The 12,309-nt window shown below is 39.1% G+C and overlaps 1 protein-coding gene across 2 annotated transcripts; it reads right to left on the reverse strand.

Moving 5' to 3' along the window:
- Positions 1-856: 856 nt before the first annotated feature.
- On the reverse strand, positions 857-12,204 carry rnf41 (ring finger protein 41). Of its 2 annotated transcripts, XM_084099632.1 has the most exons (8): positions 12,107-12,204; positions 11,826-11,964; positions 9,501-9,600; positions 7,790-7,905; positions 7,146-7,417; positions 4,986-5,121; positions 4,786-4,889; positions 857-3,177 (listed from the first exon to the last, which is right to left on the reverse strand). In XM_084099632.1, the coding sequence occupies exons 4-8, from the start codon at positions 7,877-7,879 to the stop codon at positions 2,823-2,825; spliced, it is 957 nt and encodes a 318-aa protein (XP_083955758.1). In that variant the 5' UTR covers positions 7,880-7,905; positions 9,501-9,600; positions 11,826-11,964; positions 12,107-12,204; the 3' UTR covers positions 857-2,822. The 2 variants fall into 2 exon arrangements, with proteins under 2 accessions (XP_083955758.1, XP_083955759.1); XM_084099633.1 differs by lacking the exon at positions 12,107-12,204 and having other exon boundaries at positions 7,790-7,896.
- Positions 12,205-12,309: the final 105 nt, after the last annotated feature.

Consider the following 12,309-nt stretch of genomic DNA (forward strand, 5'->3'; position numbering starts at 1 on the left):
TTAAACTATTAAAACTGTCATCGTTAAATGCCATTATTTTCAGTGTTAGGTTTGGCATCTGAGTGATTGTATTTATATCAGTTCTTAGTGCAACTGCTTTAACAGTTGTCATACAATTAAGCTGTAATATATTTGATTGTCAAATGCTTGATTAACTGATACAGGAATTTGTGGTACCAGATTGTAAAAGCTCCAATCAAATCCTTACTTTTTGAAAGGGATTAAGAACCATTTCATTTATTAGGGAGACATGAAACAAAACTGCTCAGGCTTTTATGATTGCTCATGACAGGATGGATGGATGGATGGTAGGTATTTGCAATATCAAAACTATAAGAGAATTTGATTACAAAATATGAGACCAGCCGACGCAGTTTGAGTCGAGCAGAAACTGGTCAAGAGAGCTGCTGGGAAAACAATGTGACATTCCGTTCCTCACGGGCGCTATAATGGGCTGGATTAAAATGACTTGCTGCATTAGTGGCTATGGCCTGGTCAAAGAAAATACCAACAACAGGAGGATTATTCCTGTGTGCACTTGTTTGGGTTCAAGCCATTAAATAGATGGAGATCAGCAGATAAAAGTTACCATGTAGTCACTAAACAGTGATAATGTCAAAGTTAGCTGAAAATTGTCATATGGAAACAGAAATATTTGAAAACCCCTTCAAGACCGTTAAAAGTAAAATTGCACTTTAGTGACATTGTGTGGTAGAAGAGAGAAAAAACAGCAAAAACAAGAGGAAGTAAGGTCTCTATGCTCCATTGCATTGACCATTTATAAAACCACTTATTACAACACAACCAACCAGAAGTTCCTGCTTCCAAGTTAATAATAATGACAAAGACACTAGTGTCATATTGCAAAATCAATGATATTTATTCATATTCTTTCAGTAACCCACAGCACAAAAGCAAGAATGAAAGACAAAAACAAACAAACAGAAGACTGCCACATCCACGGACAATGCTGCAGCGGGAAACATGAGCTCTTTGAACGTTTCATCCCTGACGTCAGATGATAAATCCTGAGAGTCAAGAAAGTCTTGCGTGTCCAATAAGAGATGACGAACCGGCCTCATTAAACTGAGCACAAGAAGAAGTGAACCTTTATTTAATGAATGAAACTTTCTAGCATAAGGTGATCAGATCCATGAAGTTAAATTCACTGGGTCATGTTTAATTTCTCCAGCTTCAGGGTGCGATTGTGAGAAGCCATGTGACACGTTATACAGCAATCATGCAGTAAAGTGTCGAATGAAGTGTGATAAGGCAGTTCACATACATTTCTCTCTAATTCACATAGACCCGGCTGAATATTGCAGTTAAAACATTCTGGGTCCTTAGTTTTCAGCTCTTATTAAACTACATTTGCAAAAAAGCTATTGTAAACAACGCACTGAGCATTCAGGTCTATGTAACACTGAAGCAGATGACACACAATAGCTTCAAAGATACATTTCAGAATCGCTGAACTTACATTTTTCGGTGTTCGCGCAATAACAACAACAAAAAAAGCAAGCACGATGTGCATTCAACACAATAAAACACTTTGGTTGCAAAGACAACACAAATTAAACTGATTAAATCAACTATGTACAATGAAGGTACGTAAAATATGCAAAATAAATTCTTAAACCAACTGCACAATATACACAAATATACCACCGTCCCATCTCTTTATTCTTTACAATTCGTCAAGAGGTGCTGTGGCAAATGATGGATAAAAAAAACGGTTCGGATGTACACTCCAGATATGGTTAAGCATCTGCAGACATAATGGTTTTACATCAGCTGTAGGTTGGTAATTTTTCAAAATGTTTGTATACTTCATATACATTTCATCCATCATTTATGGTTTCGTTAAAAAAACCTAGAAGAAACCTTTGAGGTCAACCAAAAAAATCTGGTTCTGATTATTAATAGCGAGATAACCAGTGATGCCAGTAGAAAATAATAAAAAGCACAAAAATATTGTTTCTGGATTTTTTTTGTGTGAAAATTTAGAGTTTCTGGTTGCGCATGAAAACTCAAAAAGCAGTGTGGAATAAAAGGTATCAAACCGGCTGTTGATTTACATCATACAAATCCTTCTTCGCTCTTTCCTCTCAAGAAGGACAAACATCTTCACAAAACGAGATTTCATGACATCTTGTTTTTCCAATCGCCACAGAGTGCAAACACCGAGAAGAGAGCTCTTTATCTAGCATACTTTAATCATAGCTCTCTTAAAAACGAAACAAAACAAAAAAAACATTGAGATCCATGGTAGCTAAAACACACTACTGTAAATAGCAAACTGAGATGAAGACAGCAAAAAATGTCTACTACTCTATTAGAACAAGAACAGATAGCATATTTGTCTATATTTCTTAATCATCTGCATTTACAAGAATCTTAACAGGTCTTTTACACTGTTGAAAGCTGTGATTGACATGTATTTGCTCTCAAGAGAAATAAATGTTAAAGGGGAAATTAGACATCACTTCAAATCCTTTCGATTTCAATGTTAATGTTAAAACATATGTGTACCATCATCCCTGATAATGTTTCAAGTTGGTATTTGTCATTAGGGTCCACTTTTTGAAAAATGTCCTTTTAAGGCAAAGAGAATAGAAATGCTGGAGGTCGTCAAACGAGTGGAGAGCTTTCTCTGCCTTCGTCCTTCCAGAAAATTTGAGGTAAAGACTGCCGAAGAGGTCTTGATATTTTTAGTGGGATGAATTAAGAATCTTTTAGATTGGGGTGGGGGGTGGGGGTGGTAATTCAGTTTTTGTAAACCCCTTCCTGCTTTTCATCGTTTGCACCCACCTATGTACAGACTATAAGATCTCCTCCACACCATGAGCGAAGATCATGACCAAACCTGGCTCCAGAATCATATCTTCACCCATGTGCTGGTTCTCACAGGCCATCACCACCACGGCCTGCTTACCCGGAATGCGCTTGGCCACATAGTTTTCGTAATATCGGCGGTTCATCTGCCGTGTCTCCAGCGTAGCCAAGCCTTGGGGCCAGTTGCGCTCGTGGGCGTTCTCGATGAGGTCATTAACGATCGACAAAGGACATCCACTGTCTATGAGAGACCGTTTAATGACGGCCTGGAGGACGGCATCAGGTGTGGAGATCATTCCTCCCCAGCGGGTCACGCGAGCGGGCTGCAGAGAGTTCACCCATCTGTGGCCAAAACAAGTGTAGTTAGTTTGACAGTCATCTGATAGTCAATTATGGTATTAGCATTATAACTTGCTCAACAGGAATTTATTCATATTCATGAGTAATTTACCCGCTCATTATTTACATAGTAGCACAATACAAACAACTATGACTATGGCTTTATATTTAAAGGCACAATATGTAAGAGATTTGGATGAATATCCACTAGAACAATATTATAGATATGACTTGTGTACTAACATTATCCCAAATGTTTCCAATAAGGTTTAAATCCAGAGAAATCACCAGTGTGACGTCCCGTGTCACTGCGTTGCCCGTCAATGACGTAATATCCGCCTTACCCTCGAGTTCCGTTTTAATTCCGTAGAAACACCAAAGATGCTTTAATATATTATATGCTATATTAGACTATATTAGGTTTGGATACCTTTATCGGGTTAGTCCTATTGTTTGAATCTGTTGTTTTCTAGATTTACCATGAGTTTGAACACATGTTTGTACCATGCCTCATAGACAGTACTATTTTGTCAAGTGGCTAACATAGCATAATCAGAAAGAGTTTTATTTGCATGCCATTTACCATTACATTTTCTATTAATATGATATTCAAATATCGATCTAGCTTACTTCAGTGGGCAGCAATTGTCTCATACCAGCCGCCGAGTGAACGCACAGAGTAACGTTATAACATAACTTTCAACACACAAATGTATTTTTATTATGATTGTTTTTGACCGAGTAAAACAGCGCTGCGTTACCCTACAATTTTAATCCGAAAATGTCCCAGGCTCTCGGCCCGCCCTGCTTCATACCACAGTAGCGTTAATAAAACTTGAATACATTAGCTCATCCATGAATATGATTTCTGCCTGAGTCCCGTTTAATTGCTTTCCATCGGCTGTGGAGGTGAAGACGACAACTCCCATGATTCCACGCTTATTCACGGCATCATCAAGCTACGCCCTTGTTATTGTTTTGAATAAGCAACCTCCAGCAGCAAAATTTACATACTGTGCCTTTAGATTTTTTGTTTTTCATATTCTTTTGATAAATATATTAGATACAAACACATATATATTTAACACTACCATTTAAAAGTTTGGGGTCAGTAAGTTTTTTTAAAAAGAAATTAATAGTTTTATTAAGCAAGGACAAAAGAATTCTATTTTTAAATAAAGGCAATTCTTTTCAACTTTCTAGTCAAGGAAATGTGAAAAAATTATTACAGTTTCTAAAAATAATAAGCAGCATAACGGTTTTCACCATTGATGATAAAAAATGTGTCAAATGATTTCTGAAGGATCATGTGACTGGAGTAATGGCTGCTTAAAATTCAGCTGTGCGTCACAGAAATAATTAACATTTTGTAATATATTACAATAGAAAACACTAATAATTGTAATATTTCACAATATTACTCTTTTTACTGTATTTCTAATCAAATCACATCAATGCAGCCTTGGTGAACAAAAAACATGCCAACCCCAATTTTTTTAATGCAAGGTTAAAATTAGGAAAAATTTATTTTCTTATTCATAAATAGTTTAAACAGTCTAGTTTGAATTTATATTGGCATAAACAAAGGCAGAAGAAGAACAGATCACTCACTCCAGGATCTCATTGTACTCTATGCTCTCCTCCAGGTTCTGTAGGTTAGGGTTGGCGCTACGTATTGCTCGCATGTAAGCTTTCAGGAGCTGGATGTCACGTTTCTGAAAAAAAGAAATAATGGGCAGATTAAAAATACAGATCATAGAATCCAAGAAGTTATGGGAAGTTGAATTCACCGTGACATTCACAGGTCTGACCTGTTCTGCAAGTTGGTGCTTATGCTCAGCGGCAGTCTTCTCCAGATCTGCAATCTTGGTCTGCTGTTGCTGCACCACACTGCGTAGATGCTTAATACAGTTGTGATTTGGCATCTCATCTTTGGGCATTTCTAGCCTAAACAGTAAACAAAGCAGATTTGAGCAAAATGGAACAACTGAAGGGCGTTTGTTCACACAGGATACATTCTTGCAAGACGAAAAGCTGAAAAAGCAGCGAGCCATCGCGCAAGAGTCAAACGCATCAGTGTAGCGCATGTTGACACTGAAAACTATTAAAGGGGACTGATTATGGCAGTTTTAACAAGATGTAAAATAAGTCTTTGACGGCCCCAGAGTGTGTATATCAAGTTTTAGCTCAAAATACCCCAGAGATCATTTTTTTATAGCTTGTTAAAATTCCCACTTTTGGGGGGTGAGCAAAAACGCAACGTTTTTGTGTGTCCCTTTAAATGCAAATGAGCTGGTGCTCCTGGCGCCCTTTCAAGAGGAGGGTGGAGCTTCAAGAACTCATGCTCTGGCGACCGGCAACAACAAAACAGTTCAATCTCACACACTGAAAATGTCAGAAACTGTCAGCATTGGTGTTCAGCCTTAAGCAACATTTATAATGCAACAGGACATTTTTGAATGATTAATTGACGAATTTATGTAGTTGATGTGGAGTCAACCATCTTCAAGTCGTCGATTAGCATTCTGTGGGAACTGTTGTAAGATGCCTACAGAGCCAGAGAATATATGCTTAATGAAGATAGAACAGGTGTAGTTTACCGTATTTTCCGGACTATAAGTCACTCCGGAGTATAAGTCGCATCAGTCAAAAAATGCGCCATGAAGAGGAAAAAAACATAAGTCGCACTGGACTATAAGTCGCATTTATTTAGACATTTTTTTCAGAAAATCCAAGACCAAGAACAGACATTTAATCTGGAAAGGCAAGTTATTCAACTACACAGTAGCACACAGAACAACAGGCTGAGTAGGTGTCCGGTATGTTAACGCAACACATTAACAGTTATTCAGCTACACAATAGCATAAAGAACATATACCTGGGAGGCTGAATGGGCTAAATTAACATAAGCCAGCGAGTCTAACAAGCAAGTTACCAGTAAACAAGTTCACAAGCTCCCGCGATCTCATTCCACATCATTTTCTTCATCCTTGGTGTCGCTTCTGAACAACTCCGCCAACTAGAGCGCCCTCTCGTCGCTGTAGACGGTAATGTTTTCTCTTGGTTCATCTCAGTCTGAATTAATTTTGATATATAAGTCGCACCTGAATATAAGTCGCAGGACCAGCCAAACTATGAAAATATATCAGCATATTTTAAAATGAAGGATTTAAAGTTTTTCGATCGCGTCTCCTGTGAAGCTGATCTTCTGTTCGCATTCACTCACTTCGCACGGACCGACCGTCACTTGCAGACAGTAATGCACACTTCACAAGATATCACAGCTGGATTCGATTAAATCCGCAAGGTTTGTGAAATGAAATGTTTATTAGATATTCAGAGATTTGTTTAAATGACGTAGATCTGCATTTGCTGAATGTTGACGGCAAATGAGAAAGTATTTTAGCCTGATTTTTTGCCTTTTCTGTTACAAATAATATAAAAGCAAACGCTTTACTTCACTTACTTCGCATACCATTTACTTTCTGTTTACCAGTTCTGTCTAACAAAGTATTAGATATGACTGACAGAGATCGTAAATTAATGAAGACGGAGAATGTGAGTGAGCGCTGTGTGATCTGAGGAGCTACCGTTGCTGTTCTCTTCTGGTGCTGGTGTTCTCAGCGCCGCCTGTCAAGCCTGTCAAGTTCGGAGCGCCGTCAAAATAAAAGTCCCGCTTCCAACACATCGGCCAATCAGAAAAACTTGTCGGCCAATGCCGATATTTCAAAAATGCCAAATATCGGCCGATATATCGGTCGACCACTAGTAGACTCCCAAATGTATGATTTGTGAAGCAGTCAGGCACAAAATGATTGGCGCAAACAGAGATTTTTTTTAAACTTAAGAGATTTTCTGATTTGAGATTTTCTCTCAAATGTTAGTCTGGAGCTATGCATTCTCCCTCCAAAGACTGCTATGAATTACTAAGTGAGAACTAGATAGTGAAGATGGTTGTTCAAGTACGTACCCACAACCTTCCTCACACGTGACAGGTCGTTTGGGGTTGTGCTCGCAATCCTTGAGGTGTGACTGCAGCTGGTCGAGCCGAAGGGTGGCCGTGCAGCCGAAGCCGGCGTTATCACAGGACATCTGCAGCTTGGAAAGCATGTTACGCATGATGCGGGGGACGGGTCGAAGGTGGGCAAGGGTCACGACAGTGCGGTCCACGGGGCAGATCTGCTGCTGTGCAAACCACTGTGTGATGCAGGCATTACAGAAGGCATGCTCACAGTGAGGGGCCTGAGAGAACAGAAAAACTGATCAGGAAGTAACTTGAACTCAATATGCACTGACGTGCTGATGTGCATTTTTCAGACCTTTTACTGTCTATATGCAAGGAAAAACAGTTATCTATAAATAATGAATGTTAGTATTTTTTATTAGCAATTTTATTAATAAAACTGTGTGCGTGTACATAATTATTTTTTTGGTGAAAGAAATATAGCCTGTAAATTTCCCTTAATTCCCTTGCCATTGGCAGGTTTTACAAAGAAAATTTTGATTTTCAAAGAAAATGTTTGATATCTGATAACCACAAACCCATAATGCCGTGACAGAGGCTCATTTCAAGGTGTTCTGAGATGTTGCGGTTGAATGAAAATAAATATCGACCTGCACCGGCTCCTCTAGCACCCCGCTGCAGATGGGACACAACAGATCCTCGTCCACCTCTCCTTGGAACCTGGTGACGTCGTACCCCATGGCACATTACCGGAACCCTTTGATATCTGAAATAAAACCAGCAGGATGAGCGTGTGGTGAGAGCTCGGCCAGTACGCTTGCCAATTGCCTCTGAGACAGAAAAGCATGAGAAGCCCTGGATGTACAACAAAATGAAACTGAAAACTTGTAGCCATTGTTGGGAATTTTAAGTGAAAACCGAATCTAACACAGGAGCAGAAGAATTGTGGAAGCAGGCCTAAAATTGATTTAAACCAATGTACTAAACTGAAGCTTTTATTCAGGATTACAGCGAACGGCTTGGGTCAAAACAATAACAAAAGATGTGTTCTCTTAGGGATCCTAGCGACGCAGCCTTTAAAATTTGGCTAAAACAAGGCACCGCTTTCGCTTCTGGAACAGTCTTTATGCCAGAAGCATAACAATGCTTAAAAATGTAGGTTTCGGAACAACCATCACAAAACTCCTTAGAAGCACTAAAAGTAAACCGATAGAGGTTTAATGATCATGGCATTTTGAGCTGAAGACGGAGGCACTCAATGTCCTGCTACAATACAGAAGTAACATGATCGCATTTCCTGTTCAAAGGTGACCTTTTTCTTCTTTTTCCACTAGGACTACACAGCTCTCTCAAGTGAAAAATGCAATGGCTGTGTGTTTGTGTGTATGCTGGTATGAGATTACTAATGTGCTGTCAAGGAATATGGGTCCACTGTGAAGTGTGGTGGCAAACTCAGAAAAGCAACATAATGGGAAAACATTTTGAGTGGCCTAGAGATTGCATTAAGATTAATATTGTGTGGATGGAAATTTCACCTCCTTTCTGACTTCATTTTGGGAAACAACAAAATGGAAAGCAATCATTAATCAGTTCGATGTAACGATGTCCTAAACAGGTGTGACATGATAAAAAAAAAAGACCACAAAAAAAGCCATCACTTACATGTAAATTCAGTTTTAGTCCTAACCAGCTGCATTTTGTCAATTGGTTGGTTTCTATTTTTCCACAACAAAATCTTATGGCACCAAATCGCTTCATGTAGCCTAACATTAAATAGCCCTGATTGTCATGTGATACTTTTCACTTAGTACTAGCAAGTAAAATATAGAACAAAAGTAGATTAAACATAAAACAGAAGTAGATATTCACAAGCAGAGTATCTGTTTTTGAAATAATACTCGAGAACAAACTGAAATTCTATTAAAAACAATCAACACATTTCTGAAAATATTTTATATTTACGGAGACTGCAGTGCCATATTTTGAATATATTTGAGTGTTTCCAGAGCCAAAATACTATTGGCATCAACCATTTTGGATAAACTCACTCCTAGACTACAAATAAAAACAAAACAAACTGCAGGTCATTTTACATGTCAGTAAGACCGACATTTTCGATCAAAGGGAGTGGTTATTAGCCAAACTAAACTCCAAAGAAAGTTATTAAAATTCATATATAGAATTATCTGTCCTAGAACTCACAGAAAGCAGACCTTGTTGTACCACAGAGTACAAAAGATATGAACTAAAATGCATTAACTTCTATGAAATATTCATGATCTGAGCAATTAGAAAGTGCAAAGTAGCATTAATGGAGTCCAAGTGATTTATCTGCCATTATAAAGAAAAGGCCATTCATACCTCACTAAAGCACAGCCCTCATGATCCCTGTACAATGAGCGGTCCTCATGTGTCAGGTGGGCAAGGCGACTTTCCTTACGATGCAAGACCGACCATCCCCCTTAAGACAGAGAAAGTGAAAACAAGACATACATTACGATGCAATCAATACACTGCTATTTATTAAGATTCAAAAAGCCTGTGTGAAACACTTCCTGGAAGCTTCAGACAAGTTTGGCATATTTACCATCATCAATTAGTCCATTCCCTATTTCAAGAGGTTTTGTATCCAATAGACGACGCCATTTAAGCTTATCGAGGTGCTTTTTCCTTCCACTTTGTCTCTTGAGCGAAAATCCAAAACCATTAAAGCCTTGATGCATCTCAATCGAATTAAGAGTCAGCTCATTTAAAAGGGCTGATGACATAATGGTACAACAAGACACGTGCACACCCTATCACAAGGTTGGATGTGTGATGAAATGTGTTCACTTTGCAATATATATTTGGGTGGCCATCAGTGTATAGTGCTTTAAGAGCGATTAAGAAACAATGACTCAAATGTGGTTCATACAATCAGAATTTAGCCTGGCATGCGAAAAAATCCTATAGTCTTACATTGAGCCATATATAGGGACCAAATCATCATAGAGGCTTATGGCTGGAATGGCAGCAAGCAACCACCCGGAACACCCTGGCAGTGGCAAAAACACAGCAACACCCTGGCTACCATCCATTACACCCTCGAATTATAGCGGTGAATTTTCACAATGCAATCACAAAATCTTTTGTTTTTAGACATCCATCACTTTTCCACAGCCTACTGAAACAAAGCAGATGTGGTCTGCAAGGATTAAACATGTATGATGTAACAGCGCTAAAAACACTTTTAGCAGCACAAATTTTCCTTTAAATCTGATAAGACATAAAACAGAAGAAGGAAAGTGCTGGGGTTACTACACGGATACATTTTTCTCATTTGTTAAAACCAATCAAAAGCGAAGAAAGGTAGTCACAGCATCTCTTTCGATTCATAACAGCCCAGGGAGGGGTGGTGTTTTGTCCCAGTAGGCTGGTGGTGACCTAATTTTAGCTTGTCTAAGCAGATGGAGGGGGAGAGCGTCGGTGGTTCAGAACGTTCTCCCCTAAACCCCCATTTCAGCGATGGCATCCCTCGCTTTCATTCAATAAAGATCTAGTCGATCATGCACGGATGCATGATTACCAAATGTGCATCTGGAAGCACAGAGCTGCTCTGGCACGCGTTTACGAGTGCCAAAAACATTTTGTTCCATTAAACAAGTGTAAACTGCCTCATATTTTGGACCACTTAGCAGATGACAGATCTGACAAACCACAAAATTTAAGTGGGAGACCTTTGGATGCCATCAAGAGGGTCCTACACTGCCATGACTAAATCATTCAATTCAATTCAATTCACATTTATTTGTAGAGCGCTTTTCCCAAAACAAATATTATTACATATTATATATACATACAGAGAGAGAGAGAGAGAGAGAGAGAGAGAGAGAGAGAGAGAGAGAGAGAGACCTGAAAAAACAAGGGTACTCCGTGAGGGGTTAATGCTAAATGGACAGATGTAACGTTAGCCATTTAAACGACATGCATATAGAACATAAATAATTACATATGAACATAACAGACAGTCTTGAACATTAATATATCATGCTGGATTCAGACAGACAGGCTGGCTAACTGCACTCCTGCTAACATACATACAGTAATGAACCAGACATGACAGCACACCTGTAAACGAATGTATAGCTATTAAACCTCCTGGCGATGAAAAAGGCTTCATGTCTGGCAAGCTGAAACACACGTTTGCTGATGTGTTTGAGCGACTAACGTTAAATGAGGCGCTTAGCATTAGCCGGCTTGCTAAGGCTGATGTACAAAAACAACCAACATAATCCTCACAACCATATGACGTATTTGCCGTGTTCACGTTTTTCTTGGCACAGCAAGGAACGAATGGCTCAAAATGTATTTTACTCACTGTAAAATTACATTTAACGCATCCGCTCATGCTAAGGAGCTAGCGTGGCTAACTAGCATGAAATCCAACTAGCTGACGCATGCCGAAAGAGCAGCTTTGGTCTAAAAACATTACACCACACGTTATTAAATGTCACATTACAATTTCTAGCCGTCAGCAAAACCCATGTAAATGTAATTTAAACACCGTCTGGTCAATTAACGTCTTGTCTTGTTGTGTTCATGTTTCGTGGCTGCATTTGCCTTTAGTTTGTGCTAACGTTACTATACGGTAATTTTACAAGTCGACATGAATAAAGCGTTAAAAATCTCTCAGCAGGACTGTAATACCTGTTCCCGTAGATCGCGGTATTCCTCCAAAGCTTTTAATGTGATTTCTGGATGCAGAGGCTGATATTTGTAGTGATCTGAGAGATGGCTGATTTCTCTTCCTGAGCCGAGCGGATGAAGTCTGAATCTGCTGCTGCGCCTACAGGACAGAGTGTGTGTGTGGAGGAGCAATTATACCAGATCTACCCAAAAACATACTGCATGCTTACTAATCTAAAAGCATTATAAGAATGAAAATACAGATGACATGAAAGTTATTTGAACAGGTCAAAGTAGCCTACTTCAATAACATTTGACGTGATGGGAGTGAGAATGTGTTGAATTTACATCACAGACAGTCATGAGGTAAACCAAGTTGATCAATGCCACGCGTCGTGTGATCTCCTCCGATAGATTGAAAGCTGGCCGCTGGTGAAACATTAACCTCAGATTCATAAAAACAGTGCGGCACACCTCATGCTTAAACATTGGGATACGGAGAGGA

The sequence above is a fragment of the Abramis brama genome (genome assembly GCF_963993115.1).
Source record: "Abramis brama genome assembly, chromosome: 22".
Taxonomy (NCBI): domain Eukaryota; kingdom Metazoa; phylum Chordata; class Actinopteri; order Cypriniformes; family Leuciscidae; genus Abramis; species Abramis brama.

Excerpts from the sequence above, each read along its gene's own strand:
- rnf41 (XM_084099632.1), bottom strand. The coding sequence starts at position 7,879 with ATGGGGTACGACGTCACCAGGTTCCAAGGAGAGGTGGACGAGGATCTG. Across the intron at positions 5,122-7,145 it reads ACGTGTGAGGAAGGTTGTGG|GCTAGAAATGCCCAAAGATG; the intron begins GTACGTACTTGA and ends TTTACTGTTTAG. Across the intron at positions 3,178-4,785 it reads GAGTACAATGAGATCCTGGA|ATGGGTGAACTCTCTGCAGC; the intron begins GTGAGTGATCTG and ends TTTTGGCCACAG.